At 45.5% G+C, this 24,780-nt stretch overlaps 2 protein-coding genes across 5 annotated transcripts in view; one reads left to right on the forward strand and one right to left on the reverse strand.

Annotated features, from left to right (window-relative positions):
• Positions 1-15,711, forward strand: part of ncoa3 (nuclear receptor coactivator 3) — a 29,746-nt gene extending 14,035 nt beyond the window's left edge. For 2 of the 4 annotated variants that reach the window (XM_023994657.2, XM_070445308.1), the window contains exons 2-21: positions 6,328-6,432; positions 6,672-6,832; positions 8,004-8,104; positions 8,296-8,470; positions 8,581-8,778; positions 8,984-9,070; positions 9,347-9,490; positions 9,687-9,834; positions 9,989-11,558; positions 11,647-11,773; positions 11,935-12,135; positions 12,349-12,582; positions 12,709-12,826; positions 13,026-13,197; positions 13,316-13,666; positions 13,812-13,913; positions 14,131-14,362; positions 14,603-14,783; positions 14,867-15,035; positions 15,166-15,711. In XM_023994657.2, coding sequence (XP_023850425.1) covers positions 6,347-6,432; positions 6,672-6,832; positions 8,004-8,104; positions 8,296-8,470; positions 8,581-8,778; positions 8,984-9,070; positions 9,347-9,490; positions 9,687-9,834; positions 9,989-11,558; positions 11,647-11,773; positions 11,935-12,135; positions 12,349-12,582; positions 12,709-12,826; positions 13,026-13,197; positions 13,316-13,666; positions 13,812-13,913; positions 14,131-14,362; positions 14,603-14,783; positions 14,867-15,035; positions 15,166-15,177 — 4,569 coding nt within the window. In that variant the 5' untranslated portion in view covers positions 6,328-6,346 and the 3' untranslated portion in view covers positions 15,178-15,711. Of the gene's footprint in view, positions 1-5,278; positions 5,352-6,327; positions 6,433-6,671; positions 6,833-8,003; positions 8,105-8,295; positions 8,471-8,580; positions 8,779-8,983; positions 9,071-9,346; positions 9,491-9,686; positions 9,835-9,988; positions 11,559-11,646; positions 11,774-11,934; positions 12,136-12,348; positions 12,583-12,708; positions 12,827-13,025; positions 13,198-13,315; positions 13,667-13,811; positions 13,914-14,130; positions 14,363-14,602; positions 14,784-14,866; positions 15,036-15,165 lie in introns of those variants that run through there. The other 2 variants (XM_070445311.1, XM_023994682.2) reach the window with 2 other exon arrangements.
• A 4,800-nt stretch (positions 15,712-20,511) lies between these two features.
• Positions 20,512-21,601, reverse strand: LOC111968808 (DNA-binding protein inhibitor ID-1). Its single transcript, XM_023994696.2, has 2 exons — positions 21,124-21,601; positions 20,512-20,907 (listed from the first exon to the last, which is right to left on the reverse strand). Exons 1-2 carry the CDS (start codon positions 21,478-21,480, stop codon positions 20,872-20,874), a joined length of 393 nt encoding a protein of 130 aa, XP_023850464.1. The 5' UTR covers positions 21,481-21,601; the 3' UTR covers positions 20,512-20,871.
• Between the last annotated feature and the right edge of the window lie 3,179 nt (positions 21,602-24,780).

Genomic DNA, 24,780 nt, shown 5'->3' on the forward strand with positions numbered 1-24,780 from the left:
GGTAAAAATCTGTCGTTCTGCCCCTGAACAAGGCAGTTAACCTAGGCCGTCATTGAAAATAATAGAGACGAAGGTCGAAAGCCACGCGTCCTCCGAAGCACAACCCAACCAAGCCGCACTGCTTCATAACACAGCGCGCCTCCAACCCGGAAGCCAGCCRCACCAATGTGTCGGAGGAAACACCGTGCACCTGGCCCCCTTGGTTAGCGCGCACTGCACCCGGCCCGCCACAGGAGTCGCTGGAGCGCGATGAGACAAGGATATCCCTACCGGACAAACCCTCCCTAACCCGGACGACGCTAGCCCAATTGTGCGTCGCCCCACGGCCGGCTGCGACAGAGCCTGGGCGCGAACCCAGAGACTCTGGTGGCGCAGCTAGCACTGCGATGCACTACCCTAGACCACTGCACCACCCGGGAGGCCTAAATTCAACCCATTTCAAGTTCAAGAGTTAACATGTGCTTAAGTCATGTAATCAKTTGCAATACTAGTGTTTAACATACATTTTAATGACTACCTCATCTCTGTACCTCACACATGCATACAATTATCTGTAAGGTCCCTCAGTCGAGCAGGGAATTTCAAACCGATTCAACCACAAAGATCAGGGAGGTTTTCCAATGCCTTGCAAAGAAGGGCACCTATTGGTTAAAAAAAAAAGCAGTCATTGAATATCTCATTGAGCATGGTGAGGTTATTTATTACACTTTGGATAGTGTATCAATACACTATCCAAAGTGTTGTACAATCCAGGTGTGCAAGGCTCTTAGACTTACCCAGAGACTCACAGCTATAATCACTGCCAATGGTGATTGTAACATGAATTGTCTCAGGGATGGGAATATTTGTCATTGATGTGTATTTCATTTTCAATACATTTGCTAAAATCTCTAAACATGTTTTCACTTTGTCATTATGGATAATTTTGTGTGTGTAGGTGGGTGAGAATATATTTCAACCATTTTGAATTTGGGCTGTAACACATACATGGGTATGAATACTTTCTGAAGGCACTGTACATGGTTGTGAAAACACATTATTTGTGATGTGCACAAGTCTGTCAAGTTCAATTGTATAAAATGGATATGACACTGGGTTGACACGGGAGAAAAGCTCCAGCAGTGTGAGCAGCAGCAATTGTAATGTACCTGTCGTCATCCCAAAGTGTGAGCTCTAAGCATGCTCCTGAGGTGGGGCTGGTCTTTGAAGAAAAACAGGAAATAATTCTGTTTCATTTTGCACTCATCCTAAAATCCAGTAGATGCCTTTTTGTTTCTGTAAGACTGTGTGGAAGGGGGTGTGTCTAGTAGGTGGGTGAGTGGGGTAGCTATACATCGTTAAAGAAAGGCTCCAAATGTTTCTGCCACTATTTTTATATTTGAAGACAAAAGACAGATCCCACTCTCAGGATGGTATCATCAGTGGGTGATGGCTTGTCAGCTTAGTATGTTGTGGTTATGTATACGTTTGCTGTGAGTGTGAAAGCTGTGGTATGGTAAGTCCGTTTGTGTGTTTTCTTTGTTTTGGGTGGGACATGTTTGTTATTTAGCCTGCGTCTCACAGAGCTCAGATTACAGCCTTGATTTCAGGCTCTGCTGGAATGTCCCCGGCTCCTCGCTATTCTGGTCCTGACTGAGGGACACTGCAGCTCTAGAGCTCAGCCCAACGCTCTTCCTCCTCCCCTTACTATACCTCCTTTTCCTCCCTCTTCCTCCCGTCTACTGCACCTCCCCCATCATATTCAGCTGCCTTCAGCTGTACCTTTTATCTCAGTTGCTGTGGAAGACCCTTAGGATTTGATCTGCGTGGAAGATCCCATAGGCACACAGTTGTTGCCACGCTAGCAGTGCCTACTTTCTCGTGTGTCGGCAGGAAGTTGACCTATGAATAATGCAGGTGACCCTTCCAATGGGGGCTAGGGGATGATGTGGAAATTAAGTGACTAGGTTACCAAGAAAACGGACAGGGGATAGCTTACCGTTGCTTGGTACTGAGGGTATTAAAGATGCAGATGGAGCGAGAAAGGGACAGATACACAGAATATGTCAATGTTGTGGATGGGTGGCCACATCCAGGAAGTGATGAGGCAGGGGACGATGAGAGAGGATGCAAACAGGATGCTATCTTCTGTGGCTTCCTGTTTCTTTTTAGAATGACTGTTCCCATGAAGTTCTACCAAATATTAAACATTTTAACAGGAAGTAGAAGAGTGTGGGATCTGTTCTAAATAGTATCAGCCAGCCAATGGGATCGCTCATTACTGTAGTGCTTAGAAGGCGGGACATAGTCCATATTAAAACATCTCTAATAAAAGCAAGTTGGTGAACAAACTYAAAATAGCCAAATGAACTTGCAGTTTGTTACGTTATAATTTTCAGGAGCCACATTGGGCTTGGTTAATTTTGTTCACCAACTCTCACCTTTTTATCTTAGTCCTGTCTGTCAGACTGACTGGTAGCATCCATTGACCCTTTACTGCTCAGTAGCCTTTTTTAGTTATTTATTTTCTTGGTCAGAGTACTTGCTTTAGACCTGCCAGTGTACAGTGTGTGTGAACTGGTCTCTTCTCTCATAACAGGCTGTGCTGAGACATTGAGGTCATTGTCTCCGATCCCAATCCATTCAGAGTCTATCAGGTGAAGGTGTGGGACCATGTGGAGTCCATGCCATTTACACTGCACATTATTCTCCAAATTATCTATCTAGTTCAACAAACTTTGTAGGCCTGTGCTGTCTTATAAAACCGTTAACTGCTTTCAATTCCTATCACTTTAAAACCTGCCCCGTACCTGGAACAAACATCTCCCAATCTCTGGCCAAGTTTCACATTGTCAGAAGTGGCTGATTCAGGATAATTTACATAATGCCAGGCTTGTTGTGACTTGTTCATGGTGGGCTTCTGTTCAGACAACGACTCTCTGAAATAGAAAGGGTGTATCTAGCTGGCGTACATTTGTTTCCTTCCTCTTCAGAGTATAGGTCTATCGAAAAGTTGAAGTAAAAGCGAACAACAAATGGAATGACCTAGCTTTCACCTGGATTCACCATGTCAGTCTGATTTCTTATTAACGTCACCTGTTAAATCCGCTTCAATCAGTGTAGCTGAAGGGGAGGAGACAGGTTAAAGAATGTTTAAGCCGTGAGACAATTGGGACATGGATTGTGTATATGTGCCATTCAGAGAGTGRATGGGCAAGACAAAAGATTTAAGTGCCTTTGAATGAGTGTCAAGAACTGCAGCGTTGTTGGGTTTTTCACACAACAATTTCCTGTGTTTCAAGAATGGTCCACCACCCAAAAGACATCCAGCCAAATTGACAAAACTGTGGGAAGCATTGGAGTCAACATGGGCCAGCATCCCCGTGGAATGCGTTTGACACCTTGAGTCAATTCTCCAACAAATTGAGTCTGTTCTGAATATTAGGAAGGTGTTCCCAATGTTTTGTGCATGTATGCAAATATATTCAGTTTGATGCCACTGGGCAGCATGGTTGTCAAAATATTTCTTGTTCTTTTCCCCCTATATCTTGTATACAGTCATGACCTTTTTTTTCTTTCAGTACCGACAAGCGGGACTCTGCTCTAAGATGTGAGGGGGGGGGAGAAAATGAGTGAAAGACAGATTTAGAGGGATGGTGAAAAGGAGATTGAACAGGGAGCATGCAGTGGAGACGTATGGCTTAGACTAGGAGTGTGTCAGCGGTGGCGCTCTACAGGAGACTAGGAGTGTTTCTCAATACGTACTACTGTGCTCCTAGCACGGGAGGGTCGGAGTACGAGTCCAGATCAAAGTATGCGAAAAAGGAGCACTAATCAAATGCATACTCCGTTTGTACATATTTGGAAGCTTCAACAGAAACTATGCACAGAAATATATGACGTAACCATGTAAAAAAATTATGCAAATTTTCTTGAAATCAATGKTGGCCATTGTTTGAGCTGAAGCGAGAGAAAATAAACTGACTTCGGATTGAAATGTTGCCCAATCACATCGCATACTGTATGTTGCCTGGCTACAATATTTTATCTTGATAAGTTAATAAATGCATGTTGTGTAATTTGGGCTTTTTTCTTTTTTTTTTTACCTGCCTACAATAAAAAATTAAAAAATACATTTTAATTGTTTACCTTTATTTAACTAGGCAAGTCAGTTAAGAACAAATTCTTATTTASAATGACAGCCTAGGAACAGTGGGTTCTGCCCCTTGTTCAGGGGCAGAACGACAGATTTTTATTTTGTCAGCTCGGGGATTCGATCTTGCAACCTTTCAGTTACTAGTCCAATGCTCTAAACACTAGGCTACCTGCCGCCCCAATACCCACTGTAGTGTGCGTAGGTCGCAAGCCCATAGTAAGTCCGGGTTCCCGAGTGGTGCGGCGGTCTAAGGAACTGACTGAGGTGTCACTACAGTCCCTGGATGGATTCCAGGCTGTATAACATCCGGACATGATTGGGTGTCCCATAGGGCGGCGTGCAATTGCCCCGGGTTTGGCCGTGGTAGGCTGTCATTGTAAATAAGAATTTGTTCTTAACTGACTTGCCTAGTATTTTAATATTTTTTAAAAACTTTTTTAAGTCAATAGCACTAACAGGCTAGCAACTTCTTTTAGCTMGCAAGCCAGATATAGCCACAAATAATTTAGCTAGCTACACACGAAGAATTGACATCTGCCTTAACATTAGTTAAAGTCATCTTTGCGATCTGGTTAGATTATTATGATTCGCACATGCAGTAGCTAGCTGATAGTTATGAAGTAACTATTGTTGCCATTGTCCTGGCTGGAAGAAGGTTCAGTGAATGGGGTGCAGCATGAGGTAATACAGTAGGGGGGGTGTTGGTGCTTCTCAAATGTTTTATGTGTTCTCCACACTATCCGATCTTCACAAACATCCTCGGGGGATGCACTTGAAGCATGAGCGCGTGGAGCACGGTAGTATGTATATTGAGAAACCCCCTAGGAGTGTCAGAGGTGGTGCTCAACAYGTCCAAGCCTGCAGTTTTGGACTGCGGTTGCATAACGGCTCTCATCCATTCTGCAGTTTTCCACTCGGGAATGATGAGCTCATAGCGTGTGTGTGTACGATTGTGAGAAAGACAGTATGTCTGTGCGTGTGTGTGTGTGTGCTTGCCTGCCCATTTCAGGTGTGTGTGTGTGTGTGCCGTAGCCTACCTCTCAAGCGCTGGAACAATGAACTTGAATGTGTTTTTTTTTCTTTGTGGTGTGGGAAAGGGAAAGTAGTGGACGTCTTCCTCTGGTGTGAACCCTGAGGGGATCAAGGCCAGTCCAGGGGAGGAAAACAAGGGCAGAGTCTACGAAGAAGAACAGCAGATGTAGAGGGAGGATTCGGGGTAAGAGAAGTGGACATGAAGGGAAGAGGTGTGTGTAGTGGAGGCAGGGGCTGTTGGAAACGTGAATGCAGTATAGTCTAATCTCAGGACCAACATTTCTATTGCTTTCCATGAACACAATTCAGCTTGTCCCTGTGCTGGTGTTTATTGACTACTGTACCGCTAGAGAAGGAGGAGTAGAGCAGGCAGCAGCAGGCTGAACGCAGGATGACTCATTTCTCCAGAGGCTTTAAATCACATCATCAGTCCCTCACACTGGAACATATGTGATTTTCCTCCTATCAAATGCTATGTAGGGAGACTCGTATAGCTACTAGCTAACTCAGCTTACTGTCTGAATCGCCTTTGTTAATATGTCAATTCAAAAGAAAAATAGCAGAGGGATTTTGGTAGTTAGTGTATGGAATAATAGTMATGGACAAACCTCTTGTACAAGATGCACTAAGAGGAGGCCTAATGCAGTGGGGGGGGCTCAGAACGGCTTTCAACTTAATCTTAAAAGTTGTAATAGTAGAATGCACAAGGTGCAATTTTGAAATTGGGTAGTACATCATCAGTTTTCCTCTTGTCATATCAGTCATATCAGTCATTGCATACCTTAGCTATTTATAACTTGTCAGAAATGTCTAAATCAACTAACCCATGTCAGCTAATGTTTTTAGCCCATAGGTTTTATATCACATGAATGCACATTAGCCATGGGAAAATGTATAGAATTGCAAGACAATTGCCTTTAAAACCCCCACATTTTTTTTTTTTGCAAATGAGGGTAATTAACAGTGCATGTGCCCATAGAAATATACGTGGCGTGCATGGGTTGTTCCCCAATGCTGGAAGGGGGGCCTGAGTAAAAAGGTGTCTGGAAACCCTTGCTGTAACGCATAAATCGGAGCGGAATGAAGTTCAATAAGCCAGTCAGTAGCACTGGTCACATGTCAGTCAGTGTCTGCGTCTCAGATCTGTCTTGTCTCCCCAGGTGCTGATATGTGCTGAGGATGAGTGGCGTGGCAGACAACTCCATGGCGCCCATGTGCTCCGAACGGAAACGCAAGATCTCCACCTGTGATACACCAGGCCTTGGGCGAGTCACTGTTGGGAGCTGTGCCTCCGTCTGCATCTCCTTCCTTTTTCTCTCTTTGTCTGTGCCTGTCTTAGTGTGTTTATAAGCAAAGAGTTTTCTTTCCTCCCTAGCCTCTGTGAAATGCCCCTTTCCTTGGCTTCAATATCTATTTTTCATTCCCATAGATTTCTGGTCATTATGGAGGGATAGGTGTGGTTGTCATGGTGACACATTTGACCGTACCCTCCCCCACCCTGCAGGTGTGACAAGCGCAGAAGGGAGCAGGAGAGTAAATACATCGAGGAGCTGGCTGAGCTGATCTCTGCCAACCTCAGCAACATGGTCAGCTTCAACGTGAAGCCAGACAAATGTGCCATCCTCAAGGAAACCGTCCGGCAGATCAGGCAAATCAAAGAGCAAGGTACCAGCTGCCCAATGCTCTCTACTGATACCACTAGTGTGCTCTTAATATCAGCATGTTTTTGATTTTAGCTTAACAAAAAAAGGAGGTAGGAGAACATGGTTAGTCATTCATAAATCATTGCTGTAGTATTTGCTCAGTGCATGGTTTTATGATGGAGGATGCTGTGTCAACCTGGGCTGTAGAGACTGTCAGTGATGAAGCTGTTAGGTGGTGGCTGCCAGGCCTCTGTGTTTGTGTTTGGGGGAAATGAACACCTGTAATTGAGTCGTGATGGCTCAAGGCCATGGTGCTCCAGGCTCATGTGTCTGTTTGCACTGGAGTGGCAGGCCCAGCCTGGGAGACGGATGGGACTGGAGAGCAGGGTGGAAGGGGAGGGCTCTCAAGATAAGCGAGGGATTCCAGCACCATAAATCCCCCCCCCCCCCCCCCCCCCCTTCGCGGCTCTGAAGTGGTTGGATCGTGTAAGCAGTATGGTATTAGCTCCATCTAGCCTTCAGGTAAATTATGTGCATTTTATACCGATGCAATTCACTCGGATTAGACCGGTGAGAAGGAAGGAAAGTTATTGGATTGGTATCCACCCCAGGGCCACAGCTGGCTGCTGCTGCTTGGAGCTTTGTACAGCCAAGTTGCCATAATTACAGGAAGTGAATGATGAAGGCCCTCTTGTTCTGTTACCTTTTAACCACCTATCTCTTGCCCTCTTTTTCTCCAATTCCTTTACTCCTGTCTAATTTAGTTCTACTCTTTTATCTCTTCCCTCACATTAGTGTTAGCCTTGTGTAACTCTAAATAAAGAACCAAAAGCTATTGTTGTTCAAGATCTCCCTTCCAAGTGTATCTCTCTTCGAATCAGAATATGTTGAACACTGAACTATATCATGATTGAATCTAATGGTATTTTTAGAAGTGTATTAACTTTGTTAATACTGCCTCCTGGTGGTGGACAGTTTAATTTTTAGTGACATGGTTGGCTGGATAATTGGTGTCTGGAGGCTAATTTTGGTCTCCTGCAAAACTGTTTTGCAGTTTGTAATTTATCCTCATAATTCCACAATGGATATCAAGCTGCTTGTTTAGAGTTATGTCCTGCAATGTGTGTTGCACTATAATATTTGGATTTACCTTATCTAATGTGAAGTGACTGTGGATCCTTGTCCCTCTGCAGGGAAGAGTTCATGCAGCGATGACGACGTCCAGAAGGCAGATGTGTCTTCCACTGGTCAAGGGGTCATTGACAAGGACCATCTGGGACCGCTGCTGCTACAGGTTAGCCTGTGGACAGGGTGGGGGTCAAAGGGCAGTGGAATTAGGTTCACCTCCTTATGTTGAATCGGTGACATACAAGACTGTGAATAGCTCTTTTATGTGCAGCTGGTCACAAACATTYGTATTGATAGTTATTGACAAACACAATTATCTCCCCCTGTTCCTCCCTCCCCCTCTCTCCTCTGCCTCAGGCACTGGATGGGTTTCTGTTTGTGGTGAACCGGGAGGGCAGTATCGTGTTTGTGTCTGACAACGTGACCCAGTACCTACAGTACAAACAGGAGGAGCTCATCAATACCTCTGTCTACAACATCCTCCATGAGGATGACCGGGAGCAGCTGCACAAGAACCTGCCCAAGAACAACGGTGCGAGACACACAGTCCCAATAAAACTTGAACATATGCCATTTCACTTTTTTTTAGTGGCACTGCAGAATGGCATGAAAGTAATAATTGTGTCCCTTTATCTCATCCAGCACCCAATGGTGGGTCATGGGGAGGAGAGGCATCGCGGCAGAAGAGCCACACCTTTAACTGTCGTATGCTGGTGAAATACGGTCACGGACAGAACTATCAGAACCATGGTCCGTCTGAGGGTCCCAACAGGCAGCTCTACGAGACCATGCAGTGCTTCGCCCTGACCCAGCCCCGTGCCATGATGGAGGAAGGAGAAGGTAGTGGGCTAGGGGCAGGACATCCTCAATCATGTGTAACAGTTAAATGTGTATTTTCTATTTATGAWGCAGACCTGCTGTACTTCTCACATTGACTTTCTGTAAATGTATTATGGGAACTGGGACAGAAGTGTTGTAGAGCCTGCTCTAGGTTTATTTGAGAATGATTGTGTATACTGACTGGGCTGTGGCTGTGTATGTCCAGACCTGCAGTCGTGTATGATCTGCGTGGCCCGTCGCGTCAATGCAGTGGAGAGGACCGAGAGGTTCAGCACCCGCCATGAGCTCTCAGGTGAGACAACTTTAAACGCACTACAGTCACGTGTTCATTCTCTATTCAAATGCTCGCGCCATTCGTTCAATCTGAGTAACCGAACACGCTCTCAAACTGTTGGGATTGTCTATTGATCTGCATATATTGAGGACTGTACTGTTTTAGAACATGAATTTGAGTCTTGGACACACAGATAGAATAATTTGATTTTGATCAACACAACATTTGTTGATCAAAATGAAATAAGAATACAGTTGCAATGTATGTGACCCCTGTGGTTGTGTTGTCTGATAGGTAAAYTGATAGAGATCGAACAGCAGAGTTCTCTCCACACCACCATGCATCCAGGCTGGGAGGACCTGGTGAGGCGCTGCATGCAAATGTTCCTCCATCGCAGCGAGGGCCAGCCCTGGTCCTACAAACGTCACTACCAGGAGGGTAAGTCTCTCTGCTATACTCTTCTCTTCTGGCTCCCTGCAATATAACCATGTCTTTTCACAATGTCTCACCTTGATACTGAGCAACAAATGCACAAGTACAAAGCATCTCTGCTCCTAATTTATTACAGACTACTATTAGGTGATAAGCATGTTGGTTGGTCAGTCTCATTTTCTGTCTTCATGGTTCTCTCCAGCCTTCCTGCATGGCCGTGCCGAGACGCCATCTTACCGGTTCTCTCTCTCCGACGGCACCCCGGTCACTGCTCAAACCAGGAGCGAACTGTGTCGTAACCACACCTCCAATGAGCCACCCACCTTCCTTTCTACCCACCTGCTACAGAGGTTAGTATGTCAGAACCATGGCATCACCATCACCCACTCAGTGTAGGATTTGACTGTTTTCTTTGTCCAGTTGTAGTAGGTCAGATTGAGGTTTTTACTGTATTGTAGATAGTGTTTCCCACTCCTGACTTCTCATTCTCCTTCTCCCTGCCAGGGAGCAGAATGGCTTCCAAACCAACCAGGGGGGTGTGATGAGGCACCAGGGCATGGGCCTCCCCAACACCCAGATAAACATGGCTCCTGGAGGGGGCATGGGTGGCATGAATAGGGGCTTCGGCATAGGGGCAGAGCAGGGGCACGTGGGTCAGAGAGGCGGGCCCCCGTATGCAGCTGGCAACAGGATGAACTCCATTAATCAGACTAACTCGATGAATCAAATGAACCCTTCGATGCATCAAATGAACTCTCAAATGAATTCAATGAACAATATGAGGCCGATGAATTCCATTAATCAAACAAACTCCATGCATCCAATGAACTCTCAGATGAATTCCATGAACCAGATGAATTCTATGAGTCAGATGAACCAGATAAATCGGATGAACCAGAGGAGTCAGATGAGCCTCCCTGGAATGCATCAGCAGCATCTACAGCATCCTCAGCAGCAGCAGGCCCCGTTCCATGGAGCGGGGTACGGCATGGGGGCCATGACTAGCCCACCCCAGGGCAGTCCAGGTATGAATGCCCCCCAGCAGAACATCATGGGATCCCCTAGAGTAAGGGGGAGCCCCAAAATGTGCGCTAGYCCCTTCTCCCCAGGAGGTATGCACTCTCCCATGAGCTCGGGTCACCCAGGGGGGTCTGGAGTGAGCACTGGCTTCTCTAGCAGCTCCCTAAATGCCCTCCAGGCCATCAGTGAGGGGGTGGGCACCTCTCTACCTGCACTCACCTCTCCACCCGCACACAAGCCTGACAGCTCCCCAAGTGTCAATTCCACCCAGCAGGGACAAAGCCAGGGGCAGGGCACGGTCTGTAAACCAGGCAGTTCAGACTCAAAGAGCCCGGGTAGCTCACTGGCCAGTGGAGGGGAGCAGCAGCAACATACCCCCACCACAGAGGGGACCTCAGACAAGCCAGACAGCCAGGCCAACAGGGAGGGCCCAGCCTGGGGAGAAGCCAACAGACGGGGCCCTGACAACAAGGGGGGCCATAAGAAGCTCCTGCAGCTCCTCACATCCCCTACAGAGGAGCAAGTGCCCCCTAACCCCCAGGCTGGCCTTGGCACCACCCCCATGGGCTCTAAGGCCAAGGAGCGCATGGGGGGTATGCCCAGCCCCTCCACGGGTGTGTCATCCTCCACTGCTGCAGTGGGACAGCAAGGCCTAGGAACAGGGGCTGCAGCAGTACACTTTGCCAACCAGTCCCTGCAGGAGAAGCACAAGATACTCCACAAGCTGCTGCAGAACGGCAACACCCCAGATGAGGTGGCCCGCATCACAGCTGAGGCCACGGGAAAGGTCACTGATGGTGGTCCAGAGGCTGGGCCAGGAGGTCCAGGATTGGGGCCAGGGGCAAGGGGGGCTGAGATGAAGCAAGAGCAGCACAGCCCCAAGGAGAAGACCCACGCCCTCCTCCACTACCTCCTCAACAAGGACGACTCCGAAGGGGCAAGGAGTGATGTCAAGCCAAAGCTGGATGAGCTAGAGGGGAGGGGAGCCTCAGGGGTCACAACCTCTGAACCCAACCCCATGGTGGGGAAGGTCAAGACTGAACCGCCTGATGAGGTAGGAGAGACATTGTGCCTATGGTTAATTAATTTATATTTATTCAGCAAAGAGCAGCTTGTTAACATTTGTTTGTTTTCCTTCCCAGTTGGAAACCCTGGAGACAATTCTTGGAGGCTGCAGGAACTCCAGCTCTGGGTTTTATCCCGAGCCYGACTCCAGAGCAGGAAAAGAAGGGGGGAACCAGCGGGGAAGTGGCCCAGACAGTTTGCATGGTAAACTAGCATGAGTGGCTGCTAATTCTGAATAGATAATTCCAGAAGTGCTAATATGTTGCCCATTTTTTTTAAATGACTTATGCAGCAAACCACACATCCTTACCATATGTAGAGTGTTTGTCATTGGCCTGTACTGACCCTTCCTCTGTGTGTTCCAGATGGGGGGAGAGGAGCCATGATGTCTGCCCAGCGTGGTTCCCTCCAAAGGGCTCTGTCACTGGACGCTAGGCCCCTAGATGGTGGTGGAGGCCTGGCAGGGAGGAGGAACGTCCCCTGCCCCACCCTCATCAAACTGGAGAACATGGAGGCCCCTATCCGGCCAGGCATGACCAACGGTTTTCCAGGACCTGGAGGCATGGGTATGTGTCCACCACAGGGTGGTGCCGCGGACAAATAACTTACTTGCTCACTTACGTTGGGTTGATTGGTTTCAGCATGTGGATTTTGCCTCTTTCCCTCTCAATCTAGTGATCTTTCTGGCCTCTCCTTATTACACTCCAATGACAGCACTGCTGTTCAGTACTACAGTTGGATGTATTTAGTTAATGGACGTTAACAAGACTGTTCCCTAGGAGGTATGAACAGGGCTATGGGAATGCCACAGCGGCCCTCCATGGCAGGGCAAGGTGACTGGGGGATGCCAAGGTCCAGTGGCAGTCCTGTGGGGGCACCAGGACACCCCTCAATGGGCCGGCCAGGGATGGACTTCATCTCCAAGGGCATAATGAGAGGCCCATTGGTCAACCGATCCAATAGTTTACCTGGCAACACCAGGTCTATGCTGAAGCAGCAACTCATGGAAATGGGTATGTAGTGTGTGTGGGCGGGGTGAGTGAATATTACATGTAGTTTGTTTGAGTATTTATGACCAACTGTATGCGTGTTCATGTTTGTGTATGATTGGTTCATGCTGAATTCTACTCTCTCTGTAGCTTCCAATGAGGTGAATATGGGGATGAGTCCCTTCAGTGGGCAGGGTCCTCCACCTCACTCCCCCTCCTGGCCTGACAGTGCCATGGGAATGGACAGACCACCCACTAACACAAATAGGTGAAAAACCATCTTAATCATAAACACACTCACATTTATACACACTCGCTGTCTGCGTCATTGTTCCCTCCCTCATCTGTTTGCTGTCTCCTGTTAACCCAAACATAATTAGCACTTGGTCTGGAGTGTGTTGGCTCCTCTGTATACAGTACAACTGGTGCCTGTACTGTACTAACCCCCCTTCCTTGTTGTGTACCAGGCGTCAGTTTGGGAACCCCCTGGATGAGCTCCTGGTTCCGCCCTCCACCAGCCAGGGGCAGAGTGATGAGCTGGCACTGCTGGACCAGCTGGACTCTCTGCTCAACAACACTGATGTTATCGCCCTGGAGGAAATCGACCGGGCCCTGGGCATCCCCGACCTCGTAGGACAGGTACCTTATGAGGACTTCCAGATAACATGGAGCTGAGTCCTTAATTTACAGTGCCTATAAACCATGTGACAAGAATCATACTGTTATATTGACCATGTCTAACCTCTCTCCTTCCCAGACTCATGGTCCAGAGCCACAGCCAGGTCCGGGGCGGAGGCCCCCATCGGAGCCCTTCGCTGGCCCAGGACCAGACACCTCCATGGGGATGGAGCAGAAGCCCATGTATGGCCAGGGGTACCCAGGACCCCCCTCTATGGGCATGCAGTCAGCTTATGGGGGTAACCCCATGCAGGGCCAGTCCCCTGCTGGTTTCAACCCCATGATGAACCAGATGGGGGGCCAGCAAGGCTCAGAGGGCTTCCCTGGCATGGGGGAGATGGGCCACCCCCGCGCCAACATGAGACCCCGCATGATGAGTGCCATCAAGCCCCTTAGACAGCAGCTGGTGCAGAGGTTACAGGGCCAGCAGGTATGAGCATATGGCACACRTCACTTCAAAGTTGCAGGAAAGGCTATAGTTGATTGATGTCTAGATGTAGAGGCACGTGACCGCAGGCAGGTGGATCACCTATATGGATGGAAAATGTGACTAACTTTATTCTCTCCCTCTGTAGTTCATGAACCAGACCCGTCAGGGTATGGGCATCAAGATGGAGAATACCCCTACAGGAAACCCCACGTTGCGGCCTGGGATGCAGCCCAGTATGGGGAGTCAGGTAGGTAGTCACACCACTCCCATGTCATGTTCCATAAAATCAACATCTGGTAGGGCAGACCACCTCTCGCTCTCACACACACACACTGATTAAACCCATCCTGTTGCCATGCAGGAAATCAAATGTTATTGGTCACATACACATGGTTAGCAGATGTTATTGCGAGAGTAGCGAAATGCTTGTAGTCATCAGTGTTTTCCCCTGTCTGTTTGGGCAGCCTGGATTCCTGAATGCTCAGATGATGGCTCAGCGAAGCAGAGAGATGATGACACTACAGATGAGGAGACAGAGGATGATGATGCTAATGCAGCAGCAGCAGCAACAGGCTGCAGCAGGAGGCTTCAGCCCCCCACCTAACATCACGGCCCCTGCAGGCATGGACAACCCAATGGCAGGACCCACCATGAACCAGCCAGGACAGCAGCAGTTCAACTACGGCGGAAACTATGGTCTGACCAGGATACATTTCCATTTATTTATTAGGCTTGATGCATCTCCTCCATTGGCTATTCTCTAAAATAGAAGGCTCTATACTCCTGTCCCTACTCTCTTTCCCATTCATACCCTTCTGACGAGGAGTTTGCCCATTCATAGGGGTTGTAATGTTAGCTGTCCTCTTTCTAACTGCTATTTTTAACACATCATTACAAGTATGCATTGTTCATTCTAAGACCTGGCTGTCCTTACAGGAATGAGCCAGCAGGGGGACCACTCGTTTGTAGGTGCAGGCAGCAGCCCGCCCAGCAACATGATGCCAGGTTGTGTGGGAGGGCCTCAGAATCCCATGATGCAACACCACCCCCACAGCGGCCCCATGTACCAGTCAGCAGACATGAAAGGCTGGCCACAGGGTGGAATTCCACGGAACAAGTATGTCTGATACGCTGAATATAATGGGGGGAAAAACATTACTTCCTGTTCTCTCGATCTTCTCTGTTCTTTCTGTGTTTCAGCTCATACYCCCAGCATCATCAGTTCACCCAGCAGGGGAACCCAGGCCAGTTTGGGGGGCCCATGATGAATGGCTCCATGGGCGGGCCAGGCCCGGTCAGTGGTGCTGGTGGAGCACAGATGGGCATGAACTCCATGGGAATGGGCCGGATGCCAATGGGACCTGAACAGGTAGATTGTTTGAAATGTGTTAATACATTAAAATAGTTAAAGGTAATAACTTCCCGGTAGTGGTTTGATAGCTCAGCCTGAACAGTGTGGATTTATTGTAACATCTGTCCATCCATTTTGTCATTTACAGAAATATTGCTGAAAATTTCTGTAATCTATAAGTGCCCTCACCAGGAGGACAGCAAAGACTGCAGTGCCCCACCTATGTGTCTGCAGTGTGGGTGGGAGAAGGGATGGCTAGGGCACAGCCCCAAGATCTTCTCCCTCCACTGTTCTCCGGCTTGCGCGTGGAGGACACTCATAATAAGCCACAGTGAAAACAAACCAACTACACAGTGAGAGACTCTGGAATAAAGATACACCTCATACCTAATGCAGCCTCCCGTTGTAGGCTTGCCCCTCTCTGGGTGGAGTGTGTATGACTTAGAAGAGGCCCTGCTTGTTCTTCCTGTGGGAGTGTGTCTGCTACACCATAGGAGGCCGCATCGTATGTGTGCTGGGCAACAGAATCTATTTGATACAGGATGGGATACGGTACAACTAGCTATGGCTGCACTTTACCAGAGGGCTTCTATGTAAAAGGATTGTTGCAATATTTCTTAGTCATTACAGCCTTACAAGATTCAATGCATTCACAGCATTGGTTTCTTTTTCTTTTATCCTTTGGATATGCCCCTCTATTTAATTTTTTWAAATAAATTTTGGGAGCTGTTTGCGCAGGTTATTTCTATATTATGCAGATTCAAGCAATACAACTTTCTATGCTTTAGATGGAAACTGAGTGTCAAACTCATAAGCAAACGGTACTGCAGTATTAATATCACAATTTATTCAATGTGAATACGAATTGTAAATATGCTACAAAAGTATCGCACATGCTTTTTATAGATCACTTTTTTTGCACAGAGTATGAGACTCGGTCAAATTCTAACTTGTGTATTTGTCTACAAGGTCAATACCATTTTAGTTTGCAGTTTATTTTAACATTTTGAACTGAGTGAGGGTTTCCCACTTTCCACTTTGTCATTATCCTCTGAACATGTTTCTTCTAAGTGATAACAGCCATGTGTTTCTTTTTAGAAGCACTTTTATTTGGACGTGGTGCATTGACAGTTTGGAGCTTTGAAATTATCAAAAGGTTTGGTGGTGATGGAAACTAACACTGGATTGCAGTGAATGAAGAAAGGACAGTCTTTCAAATGAGCAGAGGTTCCTGGCAAGCTGCTGTGTTGGCGTGTGTATGAGTATTATAGAAAAGATGGGGTGGCGTTATTGACTAGGGACTGTTTATAAAGTAGTTCTTCCTTTCTTTCCTAGCTCTCACTAGTGTTTTATGTCCTTTGACTGTTACTCTTGACTCCAAGAAATGTACCTTAAATCTTGCGCAATCCAAAGATATTTTTCCAGGTCTTTGTATGGTTTTTGACAGTGTACATTTTTATCTACGAGTTGTATATACGGACAGTAACTAGGTACATATCATCATATTATGATATTGTACTGATAGCATAGGGGACTGRGTACTGTTGTTCAGAAGCCAGTGGGTAGTTAACAGTAGCAGTGATGGGTGATTCAGTGACTGGTCGAAGCCCTTTGCAGTGGCATGCAACAGAATGAAAGGCATATCAACCTTTCTTTTTTTCCTGAAAATAACATTCTGTTTTGTCCAGGTTAATTACTTAAGTAATTTCATTATGTAGAAATGCAATGAAGTCAAAAACAAAGGATTCACCTGGGTATGTTAATTTTTGTAGTTTTCCTTTGTTTTACAGGATGTATATTCCGACGGTTTTTGTCTCGATGTTGATAGGGCCATGCTATCCTGGATCCTTGGGACATCTCTAAGTTGACATTTTTTTTAAAGGTTAATGTTGGGGAAGGGTTATGGTTAGTGGCATTCCAAAGGAACTTGGCTAGCATTAACTGATGTTGATATTGATGTAAATACAAATTTCTATTTAAACACTCATGGCTCCAACAGTTGTCTTTTGTCCACAATTTATTGCTCAAGAATTGAGGGTTGTCTGAGGCATGGCTCATCTCTGGATCTTGAGACGGACACCAAGAACTTCTCATAGGGTGGAACAWGCTGGAAAAGACTGCCAAGAACCGAGTGCGATGGAGGTTAATCTTGGCCTACTCTACCAATGGATTGATGAGCCTATGTAAATAATGCCTCATTTAGGCTGCGTTTAGATGAGCAGCCAAATCCTGAAATGTTATTTTTAWTTTTTTTTATCACTATTTGGTCTTTTGATCCTTTAACATCAGATATTTTTCAGAGCTGATCTGATGGGTGAAAAGACCAATTTGGTGAAATAAATTATCAGAATCGGGCTGGCATATTAACACACGTGCACCAAAGGTTCAAATCAGGGTCAAATTGCTTTGTCCTTCTCGTGGCGCAATAACACCAGAGGGTGGCGCTCTTGACACTGTCCACCTCAAGCCTAATACTATTATTACTTATCTGGGGGCCATGATTTATATATATATACTGCTTCAATTCGCATTCACTGGCGTATTTCACAGGTGCAACCCAGGTATAGTGTGTGTTGAACAAAAATATATAAACGCAACATGTAAAGTGTTGGTTTCATGAGCTCAAATAAAAGGTCCCAGAAATGTTCCACACACAGCATATTTCTCATGTTGTGCAACAATGTGTTTACATTCCTGTTAGTGAGCATTTCTCCTTTGCCAAGATAATCCATCCACCTGTCAAGTATGACATATCAAGAAGCTGATTAAACAGCATGATCATTACACAGGTCACCTTGTGCTGGGGACAATAAAGGGCCACTAAAATGAGCAGTTTTGTTACGCAACACAATGTCACAGATGTGTCAAGTTTTGAGGGAGCGTGCAATTGGCATGCTGACTGCAGGAATGTCCACCAGAGCAGAGCTATTGACAGATAAAATAGTTAATTTCCCTACCCTAAGCTGCCTCCAACGTAGTTTTAGAGAATTTAGCAGTACATACAACCGGCCTCACAACCGCAGACCACGTATGGCGTCGTGGGCGTGCGGTTTGCTGATGTCGACGTTGTGAACAGAGTGCCCCATGGTGGGGTTATTGTATGGGCAGGCATAAGCTACGGACAACAAACAGAATTGAATTTCATCTATGGTCATTTGAATGTACAGATATACCATGATGAGATCTTGAGGCCCATTCCTCCCCCACCATCATCTGATGTTTCAGCATAATGCATGGCCCMWTGTCGCAAGGATCTGTACACAATTCCTGTAAACTGAAAATGTCCCAGTTCTTCTATGGCCTCTATACTCACCAGAAATGTAACCTGTTAAGCATGTTTGAGATGTTCTGGATCAACGTGTACGACAGCGTGTTCCAGTTCCCTCCAATTTCCAGCAACTAAGCAAACCCATTGAAAAGGAGTGGGACAATATTCCACAGGCCACAATCAACAGCCTGATCAACTCTATGCGAAAGAGATGTCATGCTGCATGAGGCAAGTGGTGGTAACACCAGATACTGACTGGTTTTCTTATCCCCACCCCTACCTTTTTTAAAGATATTTGTGACCAACAGATGCATATCTGTATTCCCAGATTAGGGCCTGATGATTTTWTTTCAATTTACTGATTTCCTTTATATAAACTGTTACTCAGTAAAATCTTTGAAATTGTTGCATGTTCTGTTTTTACATTGTTGTTCAGTATATTTTACTGCAACAAGAAGGAATTGAGTGAGAAAAAAAAAATTACCGTAAAGAGTGTAGCCCACATCCCAATAACATTGCATAGTGGATGTTTTACACAAATGACAGCTGTGGTTCGATTGCCTCCTTCACTTGGTGCCAGTTTATAGCATGTGAATTAACCATGAACAAGACAGACAGTTGATGTCATTTGGGTGGACTGCAGTCTACCAAGCGGCCACATGGGTGCGGTATATTATAAGGTATTCCAAAAAAACATAGACAGAGGCTACAATACGCATGCATGCCTARAGTATTCAGGAAAGATACAATATAATTTTGCTGTTTTGTGATTGTTCGGCATTAAGGCAAACAAATGTTAGGCATATATTACAGTGTAAGCTAGGCCCCATCTGTAGCCTACAAAACCTTCCCAGTCAGAACCCACTAGGCATACATTGGTTCAATCAACATTGTTTCCACCTCCATTTTAATGAAAGTACGTTGAACCAACGTAGAACAGACGTTGAATTGATGTCTGTAGCCTGTAAGAGGGCTCTAACTTTCCTCTGAAAAAATGTATGATTGAAAAGCCAGTTCAAACAGGGATTTATTGTTATTGGAAAAATAACAGAAAACGTGGCATATTTCATCCACAAGTAGGCTAAGCATATTACGCAGATTTAATTTAAAATAGTCTAAATTATTTAGCGTACTTATGTTACAGTATAAACGTGCTATTACTATATACTTTGTCTCTGTGTGGGGATAGAATCTATAACAGTCAGTCTCTTTCTTGGTAGAGCACCCCACCCATCTGCGGCCTGGTTCGTGGATTACTGTTTGTTAATGTTTCAATCAGCTGTGTGTTGAGGAATGTGGAGCAGTTTAACCTGAACTTCCCCAGGTGTGCCGAGGCGCCTCTCAGTCTGGGCCGCACCGCCCGCCCCTGCCCTTGGCACAAAGCTATCACACAAAGACAATCCCACACTGGCCGTGCCTCAGAACGCCGGGGCTGCAGCTGTGCGCGTCGCCAATGCAGGGAAATGGGAAAACATTGCACCAGGGAGACAGAATAAATCTTATAACGAATTGCCTTTCCAAAAACAGTTTAACCCCTGCCCTGCCAAAATAGAAAACGCTAGTGTAGAGGATCCTCAACTAAAACACAATTTACATCAGTGTTTTAGCATGTTCCAAATTGCTATTACATTTTTTTTTATGGACAGACGTTACTTAATTCCTGATTAGACCTAATGCTTTCCTATAACTTGTGCTGAATTGTCAAACAGATTAGCAATATTTTCTGCTAGTTATCATTGTCAATATCTGTCACGACCTCTCGACTCAAGACTTATTATTTATACTGTATGCTAACTTGTAATTTGCTGTTGTAGGCCGCATTAACTGTTAACTGCCTCAGCTCCTCAATGACTTAATTCTGATAGTAAAAAGTATTTTGAATAGTTGAAGGTGAATGATATATTAAGAAGTAAGACCCCCCCCCCCCCTATATTTTACAAAAACGGATGTTATTCCTGAACTTAGTCCAGGGAATGTTTGTCTCCCTCATCTCTCCAAGCCTGTGCATTTTATGTGCACATATGAACAGTATATGAATGTATTATGCCTAACTGAATGTGATGTGGAGTGGGAATGATCTGTGACACACATACCATAAAAGTCATGTTTAAAAATAATTGTCTTGTTTTAATAAAAACACCATTTAAGGTACATTGTATAAAAAAATAAACATTTTTTTCACATAGTGTGACATTGTAATATACAATACAGTTTGTCGCTCAGGAATCTGAGAAAATTAATGACTTTTCTTTATAAAATGTTGAATTTCGACATGTTTCACAAGAAAACTTATTGAGCAACTACACAACAGGCAAAGCTGTTTGCAGTAACTGCCATGGTCCCCTGGCTAACACAGTCTATTCGGACCCAATCGTCTCTGAGATCCGAGATCTCGAAATGGATCGAATGCCTTGAGTGACAGTTCCTCGCTTCTTTAGAATGTCCATCGAAAGTATTTTCTAGCATGGGAGTTTGCAACTTCCCTACTTGGCTCAAGGTTTGGTAGTGATAAAATGTCACATAATGTAACCTTGTTCATTCATAGTGGTGGTCGCTCTGGAATGATGGGTCGATACTCCGAGAGGTCTAGCGGCACATGATTCTGTCATCCGAGCATCCATTCTGGAAAGAGAAAATAAAAACGATTAGGTCAGTGTTTGCAGTGAAATGATTTGCCTACTGAAACGCATGTGAAACTGAAAATAATTTTGCGCAGTTATAAACAAACCCATTTACGCACAGTTAGACTTTTCTTATTACTACTAACAGTTAGGTCAGAAGGGAGACACTAGGTAGCTCTTGTAAAAACTCATAAAGACGTGTCAGAGTGATATTTACCTCGACAGTGATGCTAGCCAGCTCTGCGTTCAGGGTTGTCAGAGGTGTGCGGGGCACGCTGCTCTGCTGGCGGTTATTTTCTGGCTCGTCCAGTTCGACCTGCAGGTCCCAGATGTAGTCAATGACGTGTTGGAGGATCTCCACCTTGCTGGCCTTCTTGTTGGTAGGCAGAGTGGGGACCAGCTCCTTCAGCTTGCTATAACAGCTGTTCATGTCCTGCAGAAACACGGTCATCTGCTCGTCCAGCAGCGGGATCTTACATTTGGAGATGGAAAGGCTCTGGTCGGATAGGCACCGCACCATGTCCTTGCCTCCAACCTTGCTCTTCAGTGCGCAGGTAGGTCCGACAACCTTCATATTGGCTGATATTGTAGTTTCCAATGATAATGAAAAGATGGTGCGTAAAAAGATAAGCGAAGGCTCCAAACGTCTTGTTAGTAGTCTTGTGAATGTTGTCTCAGTGATGTTGACAGTTCTCAACAACGCACGAGTGTACAGCTTTGAATTTATAGTAGACTATTTGGGGGCGCCCACAACTGTCCTGTTTGCAGAGCGAGGGCCAATAGCACTGCCGTTTTAGCGCTAGAAGGACGGCTCACAAATGCGTTATTGGCCAATGGGAGCGCGCGCTGGTTATCAGGATTTACATTCTGTTTGAGGGATGCTGTTACAAATCGAAACAAATTTCTGTCTTTTTACGGGTGAGATGTGGGAATCCAGCTGTCCATGGTTTAGGGACTCTGCAGGTGTAGAGTTCCTGGGGACACTCAAGGGGTGGTGTTGTGTATGTGTGCTGTGTTTGTGAATGTGTGTGGGATGGGATTGATTGGATGGCTGATGGTAATAACCATAGCGCTTGAGAATTTTCTCGCCCAATAACCGTTAGAGAGTGCACCACAGATATGACCATGTTATTAAGGTGCCATAAACGCATACCTACCCAGACTATGGATCATAAACTGGTTTATTACCATTGGGTAGTATATGGTTCAAGTCCATTCAAACAATTTGCTAGATCTATAGGCCTAACACGCACATTCACAATTTAGTGTAGCAGTACTTCTTTATTATAAGGGTTTATTTATACATGTCTGTCTTTGGTGCATTTTCTCCTGTTAACATAGATGGCAGAGAATCTGTTGTCTCTTTATTGCCTACTTACAAACTGCACTTTTACAAACTGCACTTTTAGCACAGACTCTTTCCTCTCGTGAAGGGAAGTTCCTGTGAGCAACTTCACGAATTCCTTCACATGTTCTCCGTGTGTGCTCAGCCTTGTATGCACATTGAAATTGCATTGCTCTGAATCTTCCCCCAGATTGTCCAAACAAAACGAGGCAGACTGGCAGGCGCCAGCGCCGTGACGTCACCCATTCATCCGAGCCTTGACGCCTGTCAGCCTGGCGCCGAGCGGGCGGTCGCTATGGAGACCTCAAACAACAGGCTCTCATTCCCCCATTCACCTGCATAGCGCGCAAACCCTGAGAACAAACTGGCTGCGGTGATCATCATTCATTTATCACCTTAAATCACTCTGATGATATTACCGCCCCACGCACCTGGAAACGGCCATTGTTGCCAGTTTACTCGAAAATACTATTTGGGGAAAGAAAGATAAAGACGGAGAGCTGTAAAGTGAAAGCATGCTTTTGTACCGCATTTTTACCAAATTGATAGGATAAGTTGTGGCAGCATTCCTTCACATGGAAATATGTCTATATGCAGGAGTCTGTCTCTCTGTGGATGTCTCATTACATGAACACACTAGCAACCAGCAAAATGTGTTATATGAAATATGCAGCTTTTCTAAAAGCTAGAATGTCCAAGAAAAAGTTATGTATTCATTAACAAAGCTATTGATTGCAAACAGTGTTTTAAAGTGCAATTATATGTTGTGCAACATTTTAAGACCATATGCAAAAATAACTATAAAGGTAATATTTTCTGTTTTTAATTAGTTTTTCCCCCCTAGTTTTTCTGGTGATATCTAGGTTAATTTTCTTATGTATATAATTGCAATTGTTTTTAGTACTACATTTATAAACTAAACCCATTGTTATAAGGATCCAAATAAATTACGCATAGGTGTAGGCAACCAGCCTCACAAGCAAACATTATGACTTAATTTTCTTTTTACCAGTAATAATAGTTAACAAGGAACCTTTTTTTACTTGCTGCAGTAGCCCCTAAACCTAATATATATATATATTGCCCTCTGTCCCAGGTCGCAGATGACATGGCAGAGGGAGAAGGGGGCGGGGGCAGGCAGCCAGAACAATGGGAGTGCGGTGCAGGGATTGTGGGAGAGAATCTAGACTGGAGCCACAGTGTCTGGAGCGCCCCTCCATTCCCCTCATCCAGCTTTTGTTCAGCTGCAAAAGCTATCAGCACTTCCTACTGACACCAACAATAACTCCACACAGCTGGGCCCTTTTCAGCCTGTTTGCACCACATCAAGGCAATGGAAGAGAGAGAGGAGAGAGGGAAGAGGCAGAGGAGGGAAAAGAAAAGTGAAACATATTAGCTCCTGATTTTAACTGACAGAATAGCAATGCCTCCCACCATCACCCACTCTTCCATGGCCAGTCATTCATTGTAGTTAATGCTGGAATGCAAACTGACATGTAATTGCACCAATGAATTATAATGATGTGTGGTAAAAATTTGATCCCACGCTGTATTTCATCTTTGTACATTGTATTCTGTATGTATCAATGTCAACACATGCAATTAAAGCATCCATCAAATTACTGAACTTTTTGGATTCTCTGGCACAGCACTCCAGTGGTTTTGCTCCTATCTGACTGATAGACAAGAATTTGTGACACTTGGAAATTATGAACCCAACCCTGCCACAGTCACTCAAGGGGTCCCACAGGGCTCTGTTCTGGGGCAACTCCTGTTCTCTATATACATGCTGCCACTTGATATACTAATCCAAAGATTTGGACCAAACTTTCATTTTTATGCTGTTGACCCACAAATAATTTTGAGAACAAAAGGGGACACTGAGACTGTAACAACCAAACTGACAGAACTGTCTAGATGCAACCAAGAGATGCATGCAGTGAACTTCCTAAAACTTAATTGCAGCAAAACAGAGCTTGTGCACTTTGCTCTAAGAGTGCACAGAGTAAGATGAGCACTTTCAAAAAAATTCCACCTGTATAACATTGCTTGAATCAGGTTATTCTTGTCCACTGCGGATCTGAGAAGCTTGTCCATGCCTTGGTAACATCTCAGCTTGACTATTGTAATGCACAGCTGACAGGAATCGCAGTAAGGCTTCTGTCTCGACTCCAGATGATCCAGAACGAAGCTGCCAGGATGCTCTCACAAACTACACAAAAAACTCACAGCACCCCTATTTTATTCAACCTCCATTGGCTTCCTCTTCAATACAGGATCACATTTTAAATTCTGCTGCTGACTTTTAAGGCCCTTAAGGGTGATGCACGTAAATACATATGCAAACTTCTAGAGGACTATTCCCCAGCACGCACGCTACAAACATCAAACTCAAACAGCCTGGTCACACCAGGCAAACCTTTGCAGCATGGCTGACAGGCCTTCTGACATGTCGTCCCACAGCTCTGGAATGCTCTACCTACAGATGTCAAGGAGTCTGCTTCAATTTCCTTGTTTAAACACAACTAC

The sequence above is a fragment of the Salvelinus sp. IW2-2015 genome, linkage group LG1, assembly GCF_002910315.2.
Source record: "Salvelinus sp. IW2-2015 linkage group LG1, ASM291031v2, whole genome shotgun sequence".
Classification (NCBI taxonomy): Eukaryota; Metazoa; Chordata; class Actinopteri; order Salmoniformes; family Salmonidae; genus Salvelinus; species Salvelinus sp. IW2-2015.

Excerpts from the sequence above, each read along its gene's own strand:
- LOC111968808 (XM_023994696.2), bottom strand. The coding sequence starts at position 21,480 with ATGAAGGTTGTCGGACCTACCTGCGCACTGAAGAGCAAGGTTGGAGGC. Across the intron at positions 20,908-21,123 it reads TGGCTAGCATCACTGTCGAG|AATGGATGCTCGGATGACAG; the intron begins GTAAATATCACT and ends TTCTCTTTCCAG.